At 42.4% G+C, this 23,273-nt stretch overlaps 2 protein-coding genes across 6 annotated transcripts; one reads left to right on the top strand and one right to left on the bottom strand.

Annotated features, from left to right (window-relative positions):
- Positions 1-1,411: 1,411 nt before the first annotated feature.
- LOC134481497 (uncharacterized) lies at positions 1,412-21,397 on the bottom strand. The gene is made up of 6 exons (XM_087581952.1): positions 21,325-21,397; positions 18,378-18,438; positions 12,690-12,843; positions 10,644-10,780; positions 7,702-7,835; positions 1,412-2,571 (listed from the first exon to the last, which is right to left on the bottom strand). The coding sequence occupies exons 1-6, from the start codon at positions 21,395-21,397 to the stop codon at positions 2,441-2,443; spliced, it is 690 nt and encodes a 229-aa protein (XP_087438078.1). The 3' UTR covers positions 1,412-2,440.
- Snrpe (small nuclear ribonucleoprotein polypeptide E) lies at positions 12,620-18,915 on the top strand. 5 transcript variants are annotated; one of them, XM_087579802.1, is made up of 5 exons: positions 12,620-12,716; positions 13,166-13,192; positions 13,942-14,004; positions 16,256-16,334; positions 18,729-18,915. In XM_087579802.1, the coding sequence occupies exons 1-5, from the start codon at positions 12,681-12,683 to the stop codon at positions 18,782-18,784; spliced, it is 261 nt and encodes an 86-aa protein (XP_087435928.1). In that variant the 5' UTR covers positions 12,620-12,680; the 3' UTR covers positions 18,785-18,915. The 5 variants fall into 5 exon arrangements, with proteins under 5 accessions (XP_087435928.1, XP_087435929.1, XP_087435931.1 ...); XM_087579803.1 differs by having other exon boundaries at positions 12,620-12,734; positions 13,166-13,196; XM_087579805.1 differs by having other exon boundaries at positions 12,620-12,766; positions 13,166-13,196.
- Positions 21,398-23,273: the final 1,876 nt, after the last annotated feature.

Below are 23,273 nucleotides of genomic sequence, written 5' to 3'. Positions count from 1 at the left end.
GGTAGAGAGAAGCTTTTAAGACAGATCTTTTGCTTGTCTTTAACAGTGTCTGTGCCATTAGTCCTCCCAGGCTGCCATATGCCAAATAGGTCAACATATTTATCAGTCCTTGAGAATAGAAGTCCTGGCCAGATAGATGGCATTTCTAGTGTTCCTTCTGACTGTGAATAGCTACTACAGTCTTCTTACATGGCTTGGCCTGTCTTATGTTCCCATGGAGAGATAGAGGCCTATGTGCTGTCTCTTAGTTGTTTTTGTTGTTGTTTGTTTGTTTGTTTGTTTGTTTGTTTCATTGGGTACTGGGCATGGAACCCAAGACCTCATGTATGGGAGACAAGTAAGTACCTTACCCTGACCTACATCTCCAGCTCCCCTTACTCTACTGAGGACACCAGAAATATGAAATTAGGTCCCACACAGATCTCGACAACCTTAATTATCTCTTCAACAACTCTATCTCAAGAAATCGTTAAAAACAGAGGCTGCTTTATCTACAAATATGGCCCCATTCTGAAGTACTAGTACTAGAGCTTCAATAGAAGGTGTAATACAGCAGAAAGAATCCCATAAAGGATTCTTGGCTCATTTCAAGGCTTGCTGATCACTGCTGGACTGCCCTGTCACTTACTGTCTTTGTCATGATTGCAGTAGTCCCGGCCAGCCTTTCAATGACAGATTCTGGATGAAACAGAACTTCATCTAAATGGAAAAAGATCTTAAGTCTGTGGGAAGTGGCTGGTTATGCTGATGTTGAAAGAGCCAGAGTTGGGGCCAATGGGAAAATTCCCACCACAAACCTCCAAGCACAAGGACCCCTCCCTTCCAGGAAGGAAAAAGCTGGCTTAGTTCTTGGAACTAAGTCAAACTGTCACACAAAGCTAACTGACTCCCAACTGAAAGTCCTGAAAACAGTACACTGAGTCCTATCTAAACATTGTTTCGCCCCACCAAATGCACATAGCATCCTGCCTAGTTACTATTGTGCAAATTCTGCCCCAATTGTATCCTAGGTGTATAACTTTCTGTTAGAGTCTGCTCAGGGTCGTCTCCCCTTGAAGTGGGATGACCCTGATATGTCAGAATGATTAAACTCCTCTTGCTTTTGCATCGATCACCACTTCCATGAGTCCCATTCAAGAGGTCCTGGAAGAGGTTCAATTTGGACTTCACAATATATGCCAGTAATCCTAGCAATTAGGTAGAGGCAGGAGGATCAGTGCTAGCCTTGGCTACAGAGTAATTTGAGTCAGTCTGGAGTATGAAAGCTACATGAGATACCAGGTCAATAAAATTAAATCACAGTCTCTCTCCAGTATACTTTACAGACACTAGGTATGTCATGAAAATTGCAAGAGTTACAAGAATATTATGATTAGTTATATGCTAAAAAAAAAAAGGTTTCATCCAGGTTTCTGTTATTTATTATATTCATTGAATTGTGAAATATTCATATCAGTAAATACAGTATATATAAAATGACATTCTAGAGGCTGGAGAGATGGGTCAGTGGTTAAAAGCATTTCTTGCAGAAGACCCAGGTTCAATTCTTGGCACCCACATGTCTGCTCACAATTATCTATAATTCCAGTTCCTAGGGAGCCAATATCCTTTTCTGACTTCTGTGGGTATCTCTCTTGCACAAAGTACACAGACATACATGCAAGCAAAACATTCATACACATATAAATCTTTTTACAATGCCATTCTGTACTTTTAAAGTTTTTTTTTTTCGGGGTTGGGGATTTAGCTCAGTGGTAGAGCGCTTGCCTAGCAAGCGCAAGGCCCTGGGTTCGGTCCCCAGCTCCGAAAAAAAGAAAAGGAAAAAAAAAGGTTTTTTTTCATATTTTCTTTTGCTGTGTATCCTTGGTTGCTTTAGAACTCTGTAGACCAGGCTGTCCTGAAACTCAAAAATCTACCTGCTTCTGCCTTCTGAGAGCTGGGATTAACATCGTGCAACACCATGCCCAGCTATTTGAGAAATTGGAAACAAAACGACAAAGTTTTAAAATAAAATCCAGGAAGTTACCTGGCTTTAACAATTACATATTCATAGCCAATCTGTTTCATATTCACTTATTTTATATGTATGAGTGTTTGCCGTCATGTATGTATATGTAATACATGTGTCCTTGGTGGCAACAGTACCCTGTTAATAGAACTGGAGTCACTGTTGCAAGCCATCATGTGAGTCCAGGGAACCTAAGTTAGGTCCTCTGCAAGAGTGGTGAGGGTTCTCTCAAAGGCTCAACTGTCTTTCCAGCCCCTCTGCTAATCTTGTTGCTCTCTTCCCACACCATTGTCCCCTATATGGTCTCTCATGGTTGGGACCAGGGGAAGATAAACAGGTAGCTGGGCACAACTGAAGGAAACACTTCTTAGGGTTGTAGTTATACGTGTAAATTCTACTACAGCCTAGGTTGAGATTGAAGTAAATCTCAAGTCAAGCAGACCAGTGCTTGCTTTTTTCCATTAGTATGTCATTGGCTACCAATCCTGTCAGGTCACAAGATATAAAAAGAGCTCCTTCTGTCGATGCCCGCACCGACATGGCACCGAGAACTGGGCGTAAATCTGCAGGATTAAAAAAAAAAAAAACCCACACGGGCTGGAGAGATGGCTCAGTGGTTAAGAGCACTGGCTGCTCTTCCAGAGGTCCTGAGTTCAATTCCCAGCAACCACATGGTGGCTCATAACCATCTATAATGGGTGGGATCTGATGAGTTCTGAAGATACCTACAGTGTACTTACATAAATAAAATAATAAATTAAAAAAAGAATATTTATTTAAAAAAAACCACACATATGCAGGTCATTCGTGTTAAAAGAGAATTCCAAATCTGTAGCTTTATTCACCGAATATATACCCCAAGTTCACCAGGTGGAAAATTCCAGGAAGCACAGTGGGAAAACCCGGCTTAAGGCTTCAGGCACAAAAGACCAAACACATGCCTCAAATTTACTGGGAGAGATCCAGGAAGACCAGCCTGAGTCCCAGGAACAAAGACTGAGAACAAAAGACAGGAATGAATGGCCCAGGTGTACGCCCAGGCATGTGGCTACCAGGCCAGGGCGTTCCTTTGTTAGGAACAAAAGGTTTCTACTTGCATCAGCAGGGCTCAGCAGAGGTCAAAAACTGCAGGGGACCCAGGAGTGTCCGACAAATCCCCCTTTTTTATATTTTATTAAGCAGCGCCTGTCTTAGGACATTTTGGGGTGGCAACCTCTTTCCCGTCTCTGGAAAAACTCTGCCAGTCTCAGAATTTCCTGTCTTAGGTGAGGCTTGGTCCCAAAGAGTTGACCAAGTTGACCCTTTGGTTAACTGCTTCTCGTAAAGGCTGAGCCCGATTTGGGCAGAGGGTTTGCCTCCTACCAAGGAGAGCAACACCTGCTTAGTTGATGCCCAGGACTGGGAGTGCTGTTTGCGCATGTGAAGAGAAGCACAAAGCCAACTACTTCGGTGCCCTAGGGCCAAGACATGGAGGGCCATAACACCTTGGGCCATTGTCAAGCTGTTCCTGTTGATTTAAATTTAGAATTCTCAATTGTCAGCAACTACTCCAGAAAGTTTATCCACTGTGCTTGCCTTAACATCAGATTGGGGGAGGGCAATTCCAGACACTGCAGACACAGTGGCTGCAGCAGCAACGGCGGTTACAATAGCAGCGAAGATGCCAAAGTCTTTCCCATGACAGTTCAGGATTGGCCATCCTTCTCTGGAACAACTCGCAGGCAATGGAGCCATGCCTAAGATCTGCACAACCAGGGCAGAGTTCCCCAGTCTCCAGCAGCTTCACGCAGATGGCAGTCCTGCAAAGCCACAGACTGTGAAATGACAACACCAGTCACGGCAGCAACAGCCGCTGGGGGACTGAGGAGGGGCAGGGGTAATGTCTAGAGTCTGGTCTTCTCCACAAGTATGCAGCGGTGCATAGAGGGTGGGAGTGCAGACCATGGTTGGACGGGACATGCAGTGGCAGTAACAATGACTGCAGCAATATAATTTCCGTGACAACACAAAACGAGGGGGAATCCTCCGTCTTCCTCCAAGGGCACAGGAATGACTCCAGGGGCCTGAACCACAAGAGCTGGAATCTTTATGTTTCCAGCATCAGCATGTCTCACCAGCCACTCTGGCAGCTGGCACACTCCTGTAGCATCCTGTAGAAGAAACACAAACATTCCCTCTTCCCCATATAAAATACCTGAACTGGATCATGTCATGTGCCAATATGTGGATCCTTCCATGTCACCTAGGCATAAGCATGTCTACTTATAGGGTGCCATAAACACTCAGAGAGTTCCTTGGCATCTAAATTTTAAAATTTAAAATAAAAAGAGCATTATTTAAATAATTGTATGGCATACAGGGATATAACTCCCCCTTTTTATTTATTAAGATATTGTTTATAAGTCCTCGAGGATTAACACTATTATGTGATACAGGAAGAAACTGAGGACACTGAGGACTTGTATTTATAATTTGACTTCCATACCAAATTATTGTCTCCAGCATTATTGTTCTGGTGATATAAAGAATGAGATTGTTTGACTAATTGTTCCTATGTAAGGCCTATAATCTGCCTGGTAACATTGCCTTCCCTCACTAAGGGGTCTAGGCAATCTAGTCTGAGTTCTTAAATGGCCTATAAAGGAACAGTACATTCTCTGGAAGAGTGATTAGTTCTCTTAACCTCTGAACCATATCTACAATCCTATACAAGCTTTATTTACCTAAACATTAAACATTAATTAGAAATGCCAAGCCCTGTAAATATTGTCTAGGTTCAGCCTTACTTAGAAATACCTGAGCTGGCAGGGCGAGGCCGGAGTTGAGAGTGGGCAAATGGAGTCTTCCTCTTTTCGTGAAGGTGTTCTATCAACTTCATTACTATTTCCAAAAAGTTAGGTATGAGTCTATGGTTTTGTTTAGTCAGTTTCCTGAGCCAGAGCTCTAAAAGGACAGGGAGTGGTCAGACATTTACACTGAAATCATCACTCACTGATTTCATGCAGAAAACTTGCCTCCAATCAGTTGTATAGCATAAGTAACTGTAAAAATTTGAGGGCTAGCAATATCTAAAAAGGGAAAAAAATTAATGCAAACCATAAGTCACACATTGGCTATCAGCATAAGAATTGAAAGCTTGATTTTTCAACATTTAAAAAACAGCGGCTACAGCACGTAATTCAATAATCTGTGCTGAAGCAGGGGGAAACTCAAGAGAATAAACATCTAATCCAATTATATATGTTGCCTTCTCATTAGATGAACCATCTATAAATACAGTAAGTGTATTTTCTATGGGCTGCATGCACAAATTTACAGGATATACAAAAGCATGCATAGAGTAAAATTATCAATTTTGCCTGAAAAATTGTATATGTAATAGGTCAAATATCAGTATTTTGTAATAACCAATTTAATTGCTGTTTGGAATAAGGTATGTTTCACCAGGTTCCTTTTTAAAATACTTCCATGACTCTATCCTACAATTCTGTATTAACACAACAACAGCTTCATAACAGGGCATTAAAACTTTTACTTGAAGAAGAAAAGTGAGTCCACATTAATGGTCCCTTTTGCCAATGGACTACTGTAGGTACAAACAACCAACAATTGATCAGAGTCTATATAATTAATGTATCTGTTGTTGACACATAGCTTTCTCTGTTTTCTGCAAAGCTATTCTTCCCTCATCAGTTAATTGTCTAGAGGAATTAGGATTTGCATCTGCCTTGAGGATATCAAAGTCTTAAGTCCTCCATGGTAAGCTTAAGGTGAGGCTTAGCCAATTAATATATCTTTAGAAGCTTTAAAAATAATTCCAAATATTGAAAAGCAATACTGAATCTTTTCTGGAGCAACAGCTACTCCCCAAATATTAAAGCTCATGTGAGAGTAAAGGTTTGTAGTAAAAATTTCCATATACACTGAAAGATTCAAAGTCCTAACTTCTAACATTGAAGCAGTGACAAAATTACATAATATAGGGCTATTAGCCATTCCTTTGTAAAACCTTTTAATGATAACATTTCATGGCCTCTCTAAAATTATAAGCAAGCTCACTAAATGAAAACCTTTCACAATCGCCAGAATGTAAAGAATGGCATAAAAACAAATCTCTAAATCTATCTTGAAATGGCAGTTGGAGTAAGCAAACAGGCTGTAATGCTCTCACAAGTTCCATAAAAATCTCTATCTGTTTGATTTTTTCTTAATTACAAATTTGTGTGAGTTAGCCAATGTAACACTGGCAATCTTTAACCACAATCTATAAGTTCTCCTTGCAACACTAGAGCACAACCACAACTTTGGAAAGCAAAATTCAACCTCTAAACAATCTAGTCTCCAAAATCCAGTTTCTTCAAAACACCAAGTCTTTCCCTCATGTTGTGAAGTTTGACTGCCAATTCCTGCATATAAATGCATGATGGTGTGGTCTTCAATACCTCAACAAAGAGACATTGCCTGGTTTCTAGGATAAAATTCCATAAAAATATTATCCTAATTTAGACCTATTTCCCTGGGTTGGCTCATGCCACACATTGTCTACAATGACTCTATCCAAATTACCAGTTTTAAGTCAACTTTCTGTTACCAATGTTACAATTTTTTTTAACCATACCCAATAACTTAAAAGCCAATAGTCGGGGCTGGGGATTTAGCTCAGTGGTAGAGCGCTTACCTAGGAAGCGCAAGGCCCTGGGTTCGGTCCCCAGCTCCGAAAAAAAGAACCAAAAAAAAAAAAATGCCAAAAGCCAATAGTCTATAACCAGGGCATATAGAGCACATTTATACATTTAAAACCAATCAGGAACAAAAATGAAGTGGCTACACATATCTTTAATATTTAGACCAAACACCATTTTTACTTTTTCTAGCTGTAATTTTAAGAGAAGCATCTTGTCACCTGCTAAATCCAGTAATAAGTCATGGATTTTTCTAAGAGAAACAGCCATCAGCTCCCTTACCATAGAAGCTGAGGAGCTGCTGGCACCTTTAAGATCAGCTCGTGTAGAGGCTCAGCCCCTGGGAGCTTCTCCAGCTGACCTAGACTCCTAGCTACAGGTGCAGGGCTCCAAAGGCCGATTGAAATTTTTTTTTTATTTGCTCCTTTTTTGAAATGAGTTAAAACCAAATTAAGTCGTGATTGACCAGCAGATAAAGTTTTTACCATTTTTTATTTTGAACATGAAACATAAAACATTTAAGCAACCATAAACAAAAACCACAGACATAAACTGACAAACATGGATAGCTTGGTGCACCAAGGACAGACAATAGACATAGAGGGAAAGAACTAGATGGTGTCCCACCTAAGGGACACAGATATACTACCTATGGAACCCAGAACCAGAAATAAGCATTTCTCCAATAGGAGCCAGCAAAGAGGCAGGACGTCTCCTGCCTTCCTTCTGTCCCTAGGAGAGCTCTGAAAAAGTTTAAGCTCATTTTCCTTCTCTTTCTCCAAAGCATCTGTGGAGAGTCTGGGAAAACTGTTTTTCTCAAACCCATTCTCTTTCATGTCTAGGGTGTAAACTATCTCTAGTCAGGGTCCAAAGACTAAAATATAACTCTAAAAGAACACATACGCAAAAATACTTTACCATTACCTTGTCCCTCCACCCCCCACCTTTTTTTTTAAACAAGTTTTACTCATGCTAGCCCAAATCACCGAGGCCTTTTCTAGTCCATCTTACCCCAATACGTCCCTCCTTCTTTGCTGGCCGGCTTCCCGGGACGACCTGTCAGAAAACCTTCTCTTTCCCGGTCTCGGTGGGACCTCCGTTTGTCGATGCCGGCACTGACACAGCACCAAGAACTGGGCCTAAGTCTGCGGGATTAAAAAACCATACATATGCAGGTCATTCATGTTAAGAGAGACTTCCAAATCTGTAGCTTTATTCTCCGAATATATACCCCAAGTTCACCAGGTGGAAAATTCCAGGAAGCACAGTGGGAAAATTGGGCTTAAGGCTTCAGGAACAAAAGACCAAACACATGCCCCAAATTTACTGGGGAGAAATCCAGAAGGACCAGCTTAAATCCCAGGAACAAAGACTGAGAACAAAAGAAAGGAATGAATGGACCATTGCCCAGGTGTGTGGCTACCGGGCCAGGGCGTTCCTTTGTTAGGAACAAAAGGTTTCTACATGCATCAGCAGGGCTCAGTAGAGGTCAAACACGGCAGGGGACCCAAGAGGGTCGACATCCTTCAACCTTGATTACAGATGCACTGTATTACAATCTGTGGAATAATTTATTCCTTATAGACTGACAGATTGATTTCCTGTCTATATTTCCAATGATGGTACAATAATCATATTATAGCAGGCTTAAGTTTATTTGAGGATGGGGAGAAGAGATGAGATCAAAGCCAAGGCCACATATAGGATTGTTAGTCAAACATTACCAGAGAGCTAAACCCAGGCTTAAAAGTCGAACAAAGGGGTTGGGAATTTAGCTCAGTGGTAGAGCGCAAGGCCCTGGGTTCGGTCCCCAGCTCTGAAAAAAAGAAAAAGAAAAAAAAAAAAGTCGAACAAAGAAACCTCCGAAGAAATAAATAAATAAATAGGATGTACTGGAATTTAAAATTTAAATTACTAGAGTTTATATTAACACAAATTCCAAATGTGATTTAAAAAACAAATCGATAATCTAGGTGCTAGAGAGATGGCTCAGAAGTCAAGAGCACGGGCTGGAGAGATGGCTCAGTGGTTAAGAGCACTGACTGCTCTCCCAGAGGTCCTGGGTTCAATTCCCAGCAACCACATGGTGGCTCACAACCCTCTGTAATGAGATCTGGTGCCCTCTTCTGGTGTGTCTGAAGACAGCTACAGTGTACCTATATATAATAACTAGATAAATCTTAAACGAAAAATCAAGAGCACTGACTCCTTTTCCAGAGGACCTGGCTTTGATTCCAGGCATTTAAATAGTGGTTCACAATCATCTGTAGCTTCAGTTCTAGGAAATCCAGTGCCCTTTTCTGGCTTCAACAGGCACTAAGCATACATGTAGCACACACACCTACATGCAAAAATACCCCTACACATAAAATGCAAACAATAATGTTTTGCCAATCGATTGTGGGGTACACCTTTAATCCCAGCACTTGGGGGGCAAAGGCAGGCGGATCTCTGAGTCTGAGGTCAGCCTGGTCTGTCTACAGAGTCCAGAATAGCCATGGCGACACAGAGAAACCCTTCTAAAGAACAAAACCAAACAATCAAGAATGAAAAACAGTAATGTTTTAAAATCGGATAATCTGATTCTAAAGTTGATATTTAAAAAAGGAAAATCTACTTACTTCCCACCAAAGCTAGGATACATACAGTAGTGACACTGTAGTGACACTAGGTCATAAGTAAATATGAGATGACTGGACAAATACAAACCATACAAAATTGACCAGCCCCAAACATTGTCCACTGTCCTCTACCCAGGCTACAACACCCCATTTGTACTTACATGTGTTCCCATTCATGTACAGATAAGTTTTGTTTTTGTTTTTGTTTTTTTTTTTTTTCAGCTTTTGTGTATCTGCGACTGTCCTGAAACCTGCTTTGTAGACCAGGGTGGCCTCAGACTCAGAGATTCGCCTGTCTCTGTCTCCCAAGTACTGGGATCAAAGATGTGCCACCATGCCTGACAAGTATAAGGCTTTTAATGTCTGACACATGTGTGGAGGTCAGAGGACGACTTTCAGGAGTTGGTTCTTTCCTTCCACCTTTATGTAGAATCCAGGGACTGAACTCCTGACACCAGGTTTCATAGCTCATGCCTTTTCCTGCTGAGCCATCTTGCTGGCCCTGCAAAATCATTTTGTTTTAACGAAAAAGAAATCAGGGCTGGAGAGATGGCTCAGCGGTTAAGAACACTGACTGCTCTTCCAGAGGTCCTGAGTTCAATTCCCAGCAACCACATGGTGGCTCACAACCATCCGTGATGGGATCTGATGCCCTCTTCCGGTGTGTCTGAAGACAGAGACAGTGTACTCAATATAAATAAATAAATAAATCTTAAGAAGAAAAAAGAAATCATATACGACATTTCTGACGAGTTGTAGAACCGCTTACATATATCGTTTATAGGATTCAACTCACCAAAGTTTAAAAATCAGAAAATGCATAGGCAAGTACTGAAGTAGTTAGGGATCTTTGCATTTGAGATAGAGTGGGTCTATGTGGGCTCTTTCCAGGCTGCCTCTGAGGGCAGTAGATTGCTTACGTTTGGAGTGTGATATGTTCTTTTTAAAGACATAATTTCAATTCCCCCATGTAAAAAAAAAATTAAGTGTAGGGAGCCGTATTGGATTTGGGCCTGGCCGTTTTGTGACTGTATAGCTCAAAGTAGCTACGTGACTCTTGGCTGCATGGCCACACATACTCCTCTAAGATGACTGTCATAAAGCCTCGAGATTGTGGGACAAAAGCCTCTCCCATGAATTTACGGCACAGGAAGATAACATCCACGGGATGCTTCAGCCCAAGCAAATATCAGTTATCTCCTGAGTCAACACCCGGTGTCTCCACTGCCTGACCTCATCGTCTACCGCCTGACCTCTTTGCCTCCAGCTATCACTGCCTATACCCTCGTCTCCCCTCCATCCTTCGTGTTTCACAAAGGTCACTCCCCCTACCTGAAAGCCTTAAACGCTGTAACGTTCATCCCAATAAATGAGACCTTGACAATGGAATCTTGCTTGGTCTCTTTCTTCTCTCGCCCCCCATTGGCCCAAGGGTAGCGCCCCTTCGGAACCCTGAATAACTGGACCCGCTGGACGGGTCAATTAAGTTTCTTTTTGTAGCTTAAAAATAGCTTTTATCCAGGTGTGGTGGCACATGCCTTTTGACTCAGCACTCTGGCGGGAGAGGAAGGTGGATCTTTGTGAGTTCAGGCCAGCCTGGTCTACGCTGTAGCAAGTTCCAGGACAGCCATGGCTACAAAATGAGACCCTGTCTTTAAAAAATAAAAAATGAAAGCTTTCATCATAATACTTTTCTAAGATTGGAGTTCCTGTTATTCTCATCTGAAGAAGACCTTAGGTTCTGTTGTTTGACTTAAGTGTTATCTTTTAAAGTGCCAGCCCCCTTATATACCATCCAAAAGCCTTTCAAGTCTGAGCTTCCTTATCAGAAAGAGAATATTTAAATAAATGCTAAATATCAAACATTATAAAATATTAGATAATGTTTGAACCAGGCCAGAAGCCCCGTCATAACAGAAAACTGAGTAGGCTTGCCTACTAATGTAGGGACATTTAATCAGTCCCTTTTCTTGCTAGTTGCGTTATGGGGTGGGGGTCTCTAACAGAGACCAGGCTTTAACATACACACACATCCGGATGGCTCCTGACTTACAATTCTTCATCCTAAAGATGGTGCGAAAGCAATATGAATTCCATAAAACTCAAGACTTTGCATTTCAAATTTTGATCCTTTCCCTGGTAAGCTGCTCCAGATACTTTCTGGTGAGGTGGGGGCAGCTGCAGCTTCGAGAAAGGCTGATTTGTGGTGTTGGTGTCGAGTAGGCTAGGCATAGACATTTTCCCCCATTTTATGTGTGCATGTCTGTGTATATGCACATCTGCATGTGGAGTCTGAAGGATGTCATCAAGTGTCCTTCTGAGCCACTCCTCATCATATCCTTTGAGTCAGGGACTCTCATTGAACTTGACGATGGAGCTAGAGGAGTTGGCCATCACGCCCAGGTGTCCTCCTGTCTCTGCAATCCCAGTGCTGGAATTACAGGCACGTCATTTTGTGTAGGTGTTGGTGACTGACCTCATGTCCCACCTACTGAATCATCTCCCCTGGATCGTAGGTATTTGTATTAAATGCATTTATTTATTTATTTATTTATTTATTTATTTATTGACTTACATTTCCAACTTTTGAAACAAGGCCTCATGTAGCTTAGACAGATCTGGAATGTACTATTTAGCAGACGGCCTTAAGCTAATACTCTTGCTTGAGCCTTCCACAAGCTGAGATTACAGTGAGTGCAAATTCCGTACAGTTCAAGGAATATTTGTGCACTACTGCCTCCTTGAATCTTCACACACACACACACCCCTTGCCGGATGGAGATGGTGAGGCCTAGTCACTTATTATCAGTGGTCACACAACTAAGAGGAATTTTGAGCCCAACAAGCCAATCAGTTGGATTGCCATCTTGGGTTACCAGCTCAACAGTAACTCTCCATAAAGGTGATGAGGGTTGAATCTGTTATTGAGCAAACCACAGCTACATCACTGCTTTGGGCATGACAATCCAGACGCTCTGGGGCCCAAAACGAATAAGGGAAGTCTGCAGATGGTTTTGGACAATATGCCGCCCGCCTGGAGGCCACCAGACCTAAAATCCAGAGCAATTCTCAGAATAGCACCTAAGCAGAGGCAAACCTCTCAGTACAGGCGCCTGGCCGAAGCCCTGAGCGCCTTCAGCCTACCTCCAGGTGGCGCTGTAGGACAGACCTCGGTTTCAAAGAGCGGTGGACTCGGAAGGCGGCCGGCGGAGGCTATAAGCATAGAGAAAAAGCGGCTCCGTGGCTAGAGAGGCGTTTCCTAGCCACTGGCCCGCCGACGACTACAGGCACTTCCGTTTCCAGGTCTTGCTTCCGGAAGTCGCTTGCTGAGGCGGTCTTCCTATTCGTGTGGTCTTTGTGACTTCCACCATGGCGTACCGCGGCCAGGGCCAGAAGGTGCAGAAGGTGATGGTGCAGCCCATCGTATCCTCCGCGGCGTGAACTCTGGGCTTTGGGTCCGTAGGCGCTGTGAGCGTGGGCGGGGAACAGGGCAACCTGGTACGGGCCGCTTCCCGTGAGGCCCCGGGGCGTACTGAGGAGGCCGGAAAGCGCGCGGAGTTGAAGGGCCGCGGGAGGCGGGCTCGGGTGTACTGTGGCGGGCATGCGGTACGGAATGGAAGTGGGGTCGACAGAATAGGAGAAGAGGATGTGGGTCATCAGGAAGTTTTGAGAAACGAGGCCGGTGGGGAGGGAGTGCCTTTCGAGTTTCTAGTGCATCCCGAGTGCTTGCTGCAGATGGACACTAGTGCTTGCGTGTGTAGCCCGGCCTGGCCTTAGGGCGCTGGAGAGTCAGACAAGATTGGGAGCAGAGTAACTACTGTTTGTATGTTTTCCTTGATCGCTGTGGTACACAGAACCTTATCTTCAGATACTTGCAAAATGTACGTAAGTTACTTGTTTCCTTATTGTTATTGAAATGAAGGTTGGGCCTATTTGATTATTTGTATCAACTTCTCTGATCCTAGTGCTTAGACTTAAAAATTGAGGGTTGGGGGCACCACAGTTGAGGATAAGGTCCCAGGGAAAGCGCTAATTAATAAAATGGTGTATGTCCATGCCTAATTTAAGCATGCACACAGTTACCATTATTCTCCAAGAACAAAATCATTGATTTCATAGAATTTGTCATCGGAGTTAGCAGTGACAGGTGTATATTGCTTTTTCCTTAGTAGCACTTAAAATGGAGAGAAGACACAAAAAAGGTGGGGGGTGTGGTGGTGGGGGAGTTAGATACAAAGAAACTAGTGGCAAATGGTCTTCTTTGGGGAGATTTTCACGGTATTTTTAGAGTGTTACAACACAAATGAAAAACAGTTTTAAGCGATTGTAATTTTTAATCGTCAGATTTGCTTTGTGCTGTCCTGTGACCAGTTTAAACTGTAAATGTATTCATGCCAGAAGCAAAAATAAATTTTCAGAGTAGGAAAATTTGTTTGAACAGCCCAGTTGGAGCATTTGTTAAATGTTTCTCAGCAGATTCACCAGAGTTGCTAGCTCTTAGATGTAGACTAACTATTTCTAACTTTTGGCTTATATTCATTGGCATTTTTAAGGTAAGTCATTTATTGTGGAGTCAAAGTAATGGGGTGGGATCTGTTTACTGTTTCTAAAACCGTTATTTTTATTTCAGAGATCTCGAATTCAGGTGTGGCTGTATGAACAAGTGAATATGCGGATAGAGGGTTGTATTATTGTGAGTATCCAGGCTATTTTTCCTCTGGATGTTATCAGAAAAAGACATCTCAGAAGATGGCCAGAAAGAGCAATATATACAAGGAGTCAAGGACCCAACTCAAGAAAGCTCTTCAGAACTTGAGTTTTATTTATTTAGCCTCCTCTCCTTGCTTTGGTTGATAGGGTTAGATAGTACTTTTTTTTTTTTCCTTTTTTTCGGAGCTGGGGACCGAACCCAGGGCCTTGTGCTTGCTAGGCAAGCGCTCTACCTCTGAGCTAAATCCCCAACCCCAGATAGTACTTTTCTTAAAGGGAAGAAAGAGTTAAACTTTTAAGAAGAGCTTAGTTTGTGAGGAGAAGGAACAAAAAAATCAAAATGAGAGGGGGATGGGGAGTGCTAGAGGACGGTGATTCTGGATTAGATAATCCCTGAAGAGAACTGGTAGGGTTAGATGAGACTTCAGCTTTTTGTTTGGTGCTAGGGATCAAACCCGGGTTTTGTGGATACCAAGCACCTGCTCTACCACACAGCTACAATCTCAATAGGTTTTTGTTGTTATTTTAGATTTATTTGTCTGAGTGTTTTGCCTGTGTGTGTTTAGTGCCCAAACAAGTCAGAAGTTGTCGGCTCACCTGAAGATGGGTGGTTCTTAGCCTCCGTGTGGGTGCTGGGAACCAAACCTGGGTTCTTTGCAAGAGCAGCAAGGACTCTTAACCACCGCACCATCTCTCCAATCTCTGTTGTTTCTTTGTGTGAGGCAGTCTTATAAGAGAGACTTAACACATGCAAATCCTCTTGTCTGACCTTCTACAATGTTAAGATTGTGGAAACTTTAAAAAAAAAATTCTTTTTAAAGCTTTATTTATTTTTATGTGTGTTGGTGTTCTGCCTGCCATTATTTGTGTGAGGGTGCCAGATCCCCTGAAACTGGCGTTATCAACAGATTGTGAGCCGCCATGTGGATGCCAGGAATTGAATCTGGGTCCTCTGGAAGAGCAGCCAGTGTTCTTAACCACTGAACTATCCATTGTTAATTTGGAGGCAAGAGATTGCTGTGTAGCCCAGTAAGGCCTTGAACTTTTGATCCTACCTCAGCCTCCTGAGGTTTATAGACATGTGTTACCCATGTTCAGCCTCACTTTTTTTTTTTTTTTTTTTGACAGTGGTGGTAGAGGAGTTTTATACATATTCATGTGTGTGGGTATATATGCAAGAGGTATCTTTTATTGCTCTCTGCTTTTTTGAGACAAGATCTCATGGAGCCTAGAACTCATGAACTTGAGAAGACTAGTTGGCCAGCACTAGGTATAGCTGTATACCACTGTGCCCTGCTTTGTTTGAGTGGTAGAGATTCAAACTCATGATTGCATGTACAATTGAAGTGTCTCTCAAGTACAAGTACTTGATATCTTGTAGATACCAAGAGTGTCTATCAATAATCTCCTAGCAGTTGGTGAGCAAGCACAGTAGTTAGTGGAAGTCGTGTTTGTGAGGAACATGGGAGAGCAGTGGCAGAAGGTAGTCTGTGAGTGCACATACTGGATTGGGTAGTGTCCAGCAGGCTTACCTGGTGAATGTTTTCCTCTAAGAGGTTGAAGTATTTTGGATCTCATTCTAGCTTTCTTTGTTATTTAAAAAGAGGTAGACTGGGATGCAGCTTAGTAGTAAGCCACTTGCCTAATGTGTAGAAGACCCTGGGTTAATCCTCAAACACCATCTCTGCCCAAAAAAATATTGAAAATGCCCCAAGAATTGGGCATGTCACATTTGACCAGGCGTGGTGGCACACACCTGTAGTCTCAACACTTGGAATGGAGAGAGATAGGAGGATTAGGAGTTTGAGGCTTTCCTTGACTGTATGGGAAGTTTGGGGCCAACTTAGGCCACATAAGACACTGTCTCGGAAATAAGGGGCTCAGCAGATAAAAGCATTTACTATTCTCGCAGAGGACCAAGTTCAGTTCCCAGTGTACACCTTCGATGGTCACAACTGCCTGTACTTCTGGCAGGTGGATTAGTGCCTCTGCCCTCCTTAAGCACCTATACTAAGGTGCACAGATGCATCCAGAAATAAACACACATGTAACAGAAACAAAATGAAAAACTTTAGAAATACAAATAAGTTAATAAGAAGATGCTTTAGGTGTTTGGGTTGACAAATCAGTGATAGCATAAAATTCTAAAATTAATTGGTATTTCTGAATCTAATTATTCTTTTAGAATGGTCTGATGCGATTTACTTGAAAATGATTGTCAATTGACTTTCCAGGGCTTTGATGAGTACATGAACCTCGTATTAGATGATGCAGAAGAAATTCATTCTAAAACAAAGTCAAGAAAACAACTGGGTAAGGATATAGTTGGCTTTACAGATTTCTGCTTATTTCACTGGCAGACTTGAAAGGCCTGTAGCTGAATTCATGTTTAAATTTATAAAGTTGTGTTTGAAGGAAAAAGCACACTTCCGAATTCATCTTCCTGCCACTTATTCTGTAACCCACTCCTTTTTTTTTTTTTTTTTGTTTTGTTTTATTTTGTTGATTGATAGGGTCTCATGTAGCCCAGGCTAGTCTCAGTCTTGCTAAGGATAACAAATTGAACCCCTGGCCTTCCTGCCTCCCCCTTCCAAATTCTAGGATCATAGGCATTGCAACCATGCCTGGCCAAGAATGTTAAATTTAATGGTTGTTACTCATGTTCACTTATATTTAACATTAAATAGAACTTGACACAGTTGAATACTTCCTTACAATACTTTGATCTCCTAGGTCTGTGACATGGTACATGAGTTGTTATTACTCATCTTTGGTTTTTTCTTTTCAGGTTTCTTTATATTCATCTTTTTTACCCAGCCATTAAATATTTGGGGCTGGGTTCTAGCTCACCTTTTTTTTTTTTTTTTTTTTTTTTTTTTCTTTTTTCTTTTTTTCGGAGCTGGGGACCAAACCAGGGCCTTGCGGTTGCTAGGCAAGCGCTCTACCACTGAGCTAAATCCCCAACCCCCTCACCTTTGACAGTCTTCCCCCTAGGCCAGCAGTTCTCCACCTTTGAGGGTTGAACAGTTGTTTACTTTACAATTCATAGCAGCAGCAAAATTATAGTTAGAAAGTAGCAATAAGAATAATTTATTGTTGGGGGTCACCACAACATGAGGAGCTATTATTAAGGAGTTGCAGCAATAGGAAGGTTGAGAACCACTGTTCTAGCCACTTACTACGATCGATCTGCACATTGACTTCTTTCTTTATGTGTAGCCCAGACCTCCTCTCTGAACCTGTTTAAGGTTCCACGTGAAATGTTTCCAAGGCAGCTTGTCAGAAGCCAGTGTCATTTCCTGCTTACATACTGGTTAGAGTGGGTTTGGTGTTCACTTCCTAACTGAACAGCAGTTTCCACTACGTTTGCTAAATTATGTAGCTCCCTTACCCGTTTTAAGTTGCTCTCCAGACGTAGCCATCTTTTTGAAATGTTTGAAATTTTCCATCGTCTGTTTTTCCTATGAGTCTGACATTGTTGCATCTGACCTTATCTCTGCTCATCTTGGGTTGCACTGTCCCACTTTCTGAGCAGATACCATGCTTGTCTTTCAATTTGATTTTTGTTTTTTCCTTTCTGGTTGTTTTTTAGTTTTTCAAGAAAGGGTTTCCCTGTAATAGTCTTGGCTGTTCTGGAACTCTCTGTAGACCAGTCTGGCCTCAAACTCACAGATCCCTGCCTCCCCAGAGTGCTGGGATTAAAGGTGTGTGCCACCATTGCTCAGCTCTTCTTCTAGTTCCTTAAACCTGCACATTGGCCCACTTCCTGTTTGAGGTAGGATCTCCCGGTTCAGCCCTGGCTGGTCTTAATGCTGAGGTCTTGCTTCATTTTCTGAATGACAGTGTTACAGGGCTACCACACCGACGTCGCACTTGATTCCACCAAATACTTCTGTTTATGTTGTTCACTGATCAGGCAGCTTTCTCTAAGAAACCCAAATTTAATTTGTTTTCACTTGGGATGGGAGAGCACACGATGTGCTATGTTGAGTTTGAAGTTAATATTTATTTTATCGTTGTCTCTTTGTTAGACTGCATGCTCCATAAGTGTATGAGTCATGTCCTCTCTGGTTCCTGTAAGTGCAGTAACTTATTAGTGCTTGACACATAAACTCAGAAAAGCCCAGGTAACAAGAAGACCCATGGTCTCATTAAGAGATATTTTACTGAGGTCATGTTATCTTTTGTTAGAATAGTCAGTGCTCACTGACACATTTATTAATGATGGAGTGCAGGTATCGCTTTCCCAAACCCTAATGACCAAGGTTGGATAGCTGAAAGTAGCTCCTAGGAAATGACACTGTGTTTATTTGCTTCTGAGGTGCTCTAACTCTAGCCCAGGCTGTCCAGTCTTACCTTAGCCTTCCAGTACTGGGATTGCAGGTGCCCACTATCCCACCCAGCGAGAACTCGCAGTCTGCAGATGGAACTGAGATGTACACTGACAGACACTCATTCCTAAACCTTCATATAAATTTATTGTCAGGAGATCCTTTTCACTAAAACAGTGCTTTTTGTTCTGTTGTCACTGAAAGCCCAGTAGACCTGGTGGAAACCTTCAAAATATGGACATTTGAAAATGTTCACATGTCTTTATAAGAGAAGTGTTTCAAAATACTATTCAAAACCAAATTCTGAGGCTAAAAGATAAGTATATGTCTCTCTGTGATTATTAACAGCTCTTGTAACACTTTTTTGTTGTTACAGGTCGGATCATGCTCAAAGGAGATAATATTACTCTGCTCCAAAGCGTTTCCAACTAGCAGTGGCCAAGCATGGGAGAGGTTGAGAAGGGGCTCAGGGGCTGCTGGTGACTACATTTACTCATCCTGTTTCACTTGTACATTCTCATTGGGGTAAAAATAAATGTGAGCTTGTTTTTGTTACAATTTTACATTGTTTGATTCTGGTGGTAAAACGCTTTTACCTAGTGTTGGTATTTTAAGGTTTCTGAGGGTTTCCAGTCCCCCTTGACATTTGCTTTTCTCAGCATGGATCTGCACATTCTTTTTTTTTTTTTTTTTTTTTGGAGCTGGGGACCAAACCCAGGGCCTTGCACTTCCTAGGCAAGCGCTTTACCACTGAGCTAAATCCCCAACCCCGGATCTGCACATTCTTGAGGCAAAGAGTAAGAATTCTGCCTGCGTAGGTTAAGCTGCTATGGTTGAGTGAAGGGGCTGGGGTATTAAAGATTTGTTTTTTACCAAAGATGTACTCAATCAGTTCTAAGTGCTTGGGACAGGGAGTGTAATTCAGCACTAAGCACTGTCTGTCACACACGAGGCCCTGGTGTGATCCCCAGCATTGCAGAAACAAACCCACTGCTGACTTCTGGGTACTACAACACTAGCATTTCTAAGTGCAGGAGGTTGAAGACATGCTTGTGGTTCCATTTGCTTAGCAATTTCTGAGTCACTGAAGACTTCGAGAATTTTATCATTAAGATCAGAATGTGGAAAACAGTATGGTATCCTGTGCCTGTATCCTAGCAGGAGAGTGGAGGGAATGGTGTGAAGGACTTGCGTCCAAGCTAGACGACAAGACTGGTTCAGGAGCAGACTAGGAGGAATGTTTGAGCAGGATACCTTTAAAGTACACTTAAGTTTAAAAAATTAATAGGAAACTATTGGGAATTGGTAGTTTGGGAAAGACCACAAACACTTGGTACATTAGTTGTTGGGTAAAATAATAGCATGCTGAAAAGGCTTGTCTATTCTTACCTTTAAAGATTTCCTTTCCTTCCCAAGTGATAATGCTGCTTGTTTGGTCTGCAGAATGTCTCAGTGGGTAGACATTTTCAAGCTTAGGACTAGAGTTAGGACGCAGAACCTAATGAAAGTTGGGTGCTTTGTTGTGGTCTGGCTGTAATAGAAATGGAACCTAGGAACAGCATCTGCAAGCTGAGGGTTAGTGATAGACTTCCCCAAGGTGTAAGGTCGGAGTGTGTGAGGAAGACATATTGTGTCAGTCATACACAAATGTGCCCCCCTCCCCAAACAAAACAAAACAAAACTTTGTTTCTTTGTGGGTTTGTTGTCTGGGTTTTTGTTTTGTTGAGTTAGAAGGGAGGGGGAGAGATTGTTGGTTTGTTTTCCATTATAGTTCTGGCCATCCTAGAACTCACTAGACCAGGCTGGCCTTGAACTCACAGATTCACCTGCCCCTGCCTCCCAAGTGCTGTAATTAAAGGTGTGAGCCACTGATATCTAGTGTCTTATTAAAGATTTTTTCAATGAGGATGTACATGCTCCTAACAGCAGAAATACTGAGGTCAGGACAGCTAAGAGTCAGTTCTTCATGTGAGATTCAGGGATTGAAGACCACTAATCAGACTTAAATTGTGTGTGTGTGTGTGTGTGTGTGTGTGTGTGTGTGTGTGTGTGTGTGTGTGTGTTTTGTGTGTGTTTTGTGTTTTGTGTTGGCGTCTGTTAGTCTGTGTATGTACATATGCATGTATACCAGTGCCATGGCCATGTGTGTAGGTCAGAAGACAACTTGATGAGTAGATTCTCTTCCTTGAGGTATGGAATCCAGATGTCTAGCTGAGGTTGTTGCTAACATCCAAGTGCCTTTGCCCAGGAAGCGATCTTGCTGGCCTCTTTTCTTTTTCAGTTTTCATGTGTGCACATGTGTGTGTATTTGTCTCTTGAGACTATCTACTAGTGCCCTTGGTGGGTGGGCGGACCCAGTTATGGTCTTTAAGATCTTCATGGTTGAGGGTAGCTCTTTTAGCCATTTTCCACCCAGCCACTGGCTCTTACATTTTTTCTCTTTTAGGTGCTGACTTTCTGGGTAATCCAGGCTGACCTTAGATTCATGATCCTGCCTCAGTCTGCCAAGTGCTGGGACTATAGCCATATACCAGTGTGACTGGCCGGCTCCTAGTTTGTTTTATTTTGGTTTGGAACAGGGTCTCATATAGTTCAATCTGGATTCAAATTCAATATTTAGGTCAGTGTACCTACCTTGAACACCGTATTTCTTGCTTCTACCTCCCAAGTGTTAGGATCGCCAGCATGGGCTATTTCTGGTTGTATGCAGTGCTGTGGATTAAACTGAGGTCCCCATGAATGTTGGGCAAGCACTCTACTAACTGAGCTACATGCCCGGGTTTTTGTGTGACTAAATACCTCCTTCCTTCCTCAGGATTTTCTTCTTTCTCTTTTTTTTAAAGTTAGCATTCAAAGTAAAACATTCATGGTGGCATTTCCATCCATACGTCATTGTATTCTGATTAGCCCCTCCCTTTCTTCTGTCTCTTATCCCCATCTGTCTGGATCCTTCCTTCCTCTAAATGGTCCACCTCCCTTTAGGTTTCCTCGATAGAACTTGTCTTCTGAGCCTACTGGATTTCTCTTAGTATAGCGATTGCCCATTTTATCTATTTCCTTGTCAGGGTGATGATTTTCTTATTTCTACAGATGAATGGGATTTGCTGTATATTCCATGCTCTCTTACTTCATTCATGGTAAGGGACATTTAGGCAAACTTGTGAAAAGTGTCACCGTCTCCAATATTGAGTCCGAGCCATATGACGTTTCTGTCTTTACTGTTTTGAGAAAGCTCCATGCTGACTTTAGTGATGGCTATATAGCCAGGTTTATAGCCTGAGCACAGCCGTACGAGGCAAGTCTCTCTCTAGCACCTTCACCGGTATTCGGTAACTTTTTTCTTTTTTGATGGTAGTTGTTTGATTGGGGTGAGGTGGAATTTAGATTGACGTGTGTGAGAGAGTGTTCCACATGGGAGTTCTAGGTCCTCATCTTCCACTTAGTTTCAGAGATTGTCCACCTAAATGTGACAAGCTGGCTGGCCCATGAGCTTCCAGGGGATCACTTGTCTCCATGTCTAATCTCAGAAGTACTGAGCTTACAAACGTACTCCCCTGCCTGCCATTATGTCAGTCTGGGATCAAACTCGTGTTCTCATGCTGTGGTAATGAGAGCCTAGCCCTAGATCCTCAAATCAGCCCCTTTCTATCTCTCTTTTTCTGTGTGTCTGTCTTTCTGTCTGTCTCTGTCTTTCTCACACAGGGTTTCTCTGTGTTAGCAATTCTGTCTGTCCTGGAACTCACTATGTAGACCAGGCCAGCCTTGAAAGGTGAGTACCACCACTGCTCAGGCTCCTCAAATCTTTTTTTTTTCTCTCTCTCTTTTTTTTTTTTTCCTCAAATCACTTAATTTGCATTTCTGTTGGCTAAGGATGTTCAATACTTTGTCAGGAATTGGTGATTTTTGAAAACTGCAGTTTACTTGTCCAATTCTTCATTAGATGGTTTGGTTTGGGTATTTACACTTCCTTAAGTTCTCCATAGACTCTGTATACGTATGTGGAGATCAGGAGACAACTTGTGGGAATCTGTTCTCTCCTTCCGTAATTTGGGTTCCAAGTATGCAATTCAGGTCATCAGTATTGGTGGTGAGCATCCTGACCCACCAAACTGTCTCTCTGGCCCCAAGAGATCTGGTGCTATTTGTCTTTGTGACTAAGTCCACATTTCCCCTTCAGCTTTCAAAGTCATAGCTTTGCCTTTTAGCTTTTAGTATCTTGACTCCACTCTGGGTGTGTGTGTGTGTGTGTGTGTGTGTGTGTGTGTGTGTGTGTGTGTTGGAGGTTTTGTTTTGTTTTTTTCAAGACGAGTTTTTCTGTATAGCCCAGCTGTCCTGGAACTCACTCTGTAAACCAGGCTGACCAAGAACTCACAAAAGTCCACCGGCTTTTGCCTCCTAAATCCTGGGATTAAAGACGTGTGCCACCACTGCCTGATTGACTACTATGTTGTACATTTTCTAATCAGTCAAGCCTGTTTGGGGTTTCAAATACCTCTTAGATTGCAATGTCTGTTTTCCTTTAGATCTGGGAGGTTTTCTATGAGAATTCCATGAATAGAATCAATACCGTTAGCATTTCCACTCCTTGTGTATGTCATGGATTGCTCTATTGATCACAGTCCCAATAATTGGATGTTATGCTTCTGCCCATTTATTTGTTCTTTATTGGTGCACTTTGTGAGCCTTGTTCTGTCTTAGTTACTTTGTGAGCCTTGTTCTGTCTTAGTTATGGGTCCTGATACTGTGATAAAAATGACCTGATAAAGCAGCCTGAGGAAGGAAAGGGCTACTTTGGCAACTCTCAGTTTGAAATGCAGTCCTTTGTGGAGGGAAGTCAAGGCAGCAGGAGCTGGGAGCACTGCTCACACTGCAGTCAGGAGAGAATGGTGACTGCTGTTGCTCAGCTGACTTCCTTCTCCAG

This window comes from Rattus norvegicus, chromosome 13, assembly GCF_021556685.1.
Source record: "Rattus norvegicus strain SHRSP/BbbUtx chromosome 13, alternate assembly SHRSP_T2T, whole genome shotgun sequence".
NCBI lineage: Eukaryota > Metazoa > Chordata > Mammalia > Rodentia > Muridae > Rattus > Rattus norvegicus.
This window is presented reverse-complemented; position numbering and strand designations above follow the sequence as displayed.

What these genes read in the sequence shown, in the direction of transcription:
- Snrpe (NM_001271237.1), top strand. Translation starts at nt 12,681, where the DNA reads ATGGCGTACCGCGGCCAGGGCCAGAAGGTGCAGAAGGTGATGGTGCAG. An exon ending in TCTTCAGATACTTGCAAAAT is followed by an intron (nt 13,193 to 13,941) that starts GTACGTAAGTTA and finishes TTTTTATTTCAG; the next exon opens with AGATCTCGAATTCAGGTGTG. An exon ending in AAAGTCAAGAAAACAACTGG is followed by an intron (nt 16,335 to 18,728) that starts GTAAGGATATAG and finishes TTGTTGTTACAG; the next exon opens with GTCGGATCATGCTCAAAGGA.
- LOC134481497 (XM_087581952.1), bottom strand. Translation starts at nt 21,397, where the DNA reads ATGGGCAATCGCTATACTAAGAGAAATCCAGTAGGCTCAGAAGACAAG. An exon ending in TCGAGGAAACCTAAAGGGAG is followed by an intron (nt 18,439 to 21,324) that starts GTGGACCATTTA and finishes TTCCATCTGCAG; the next exon opens with ACTGCGAGTTCTCGCTGGGT. An exon ending in CCCAGTACTGGAAGGCTAAG is followed by an intron (nt 12,844 to 18,377) that starts GTAAGACTGGAC and finishes CGGCCTCCTCAG; the next exon opens with TACGCCCCGGGGCCTCACGG.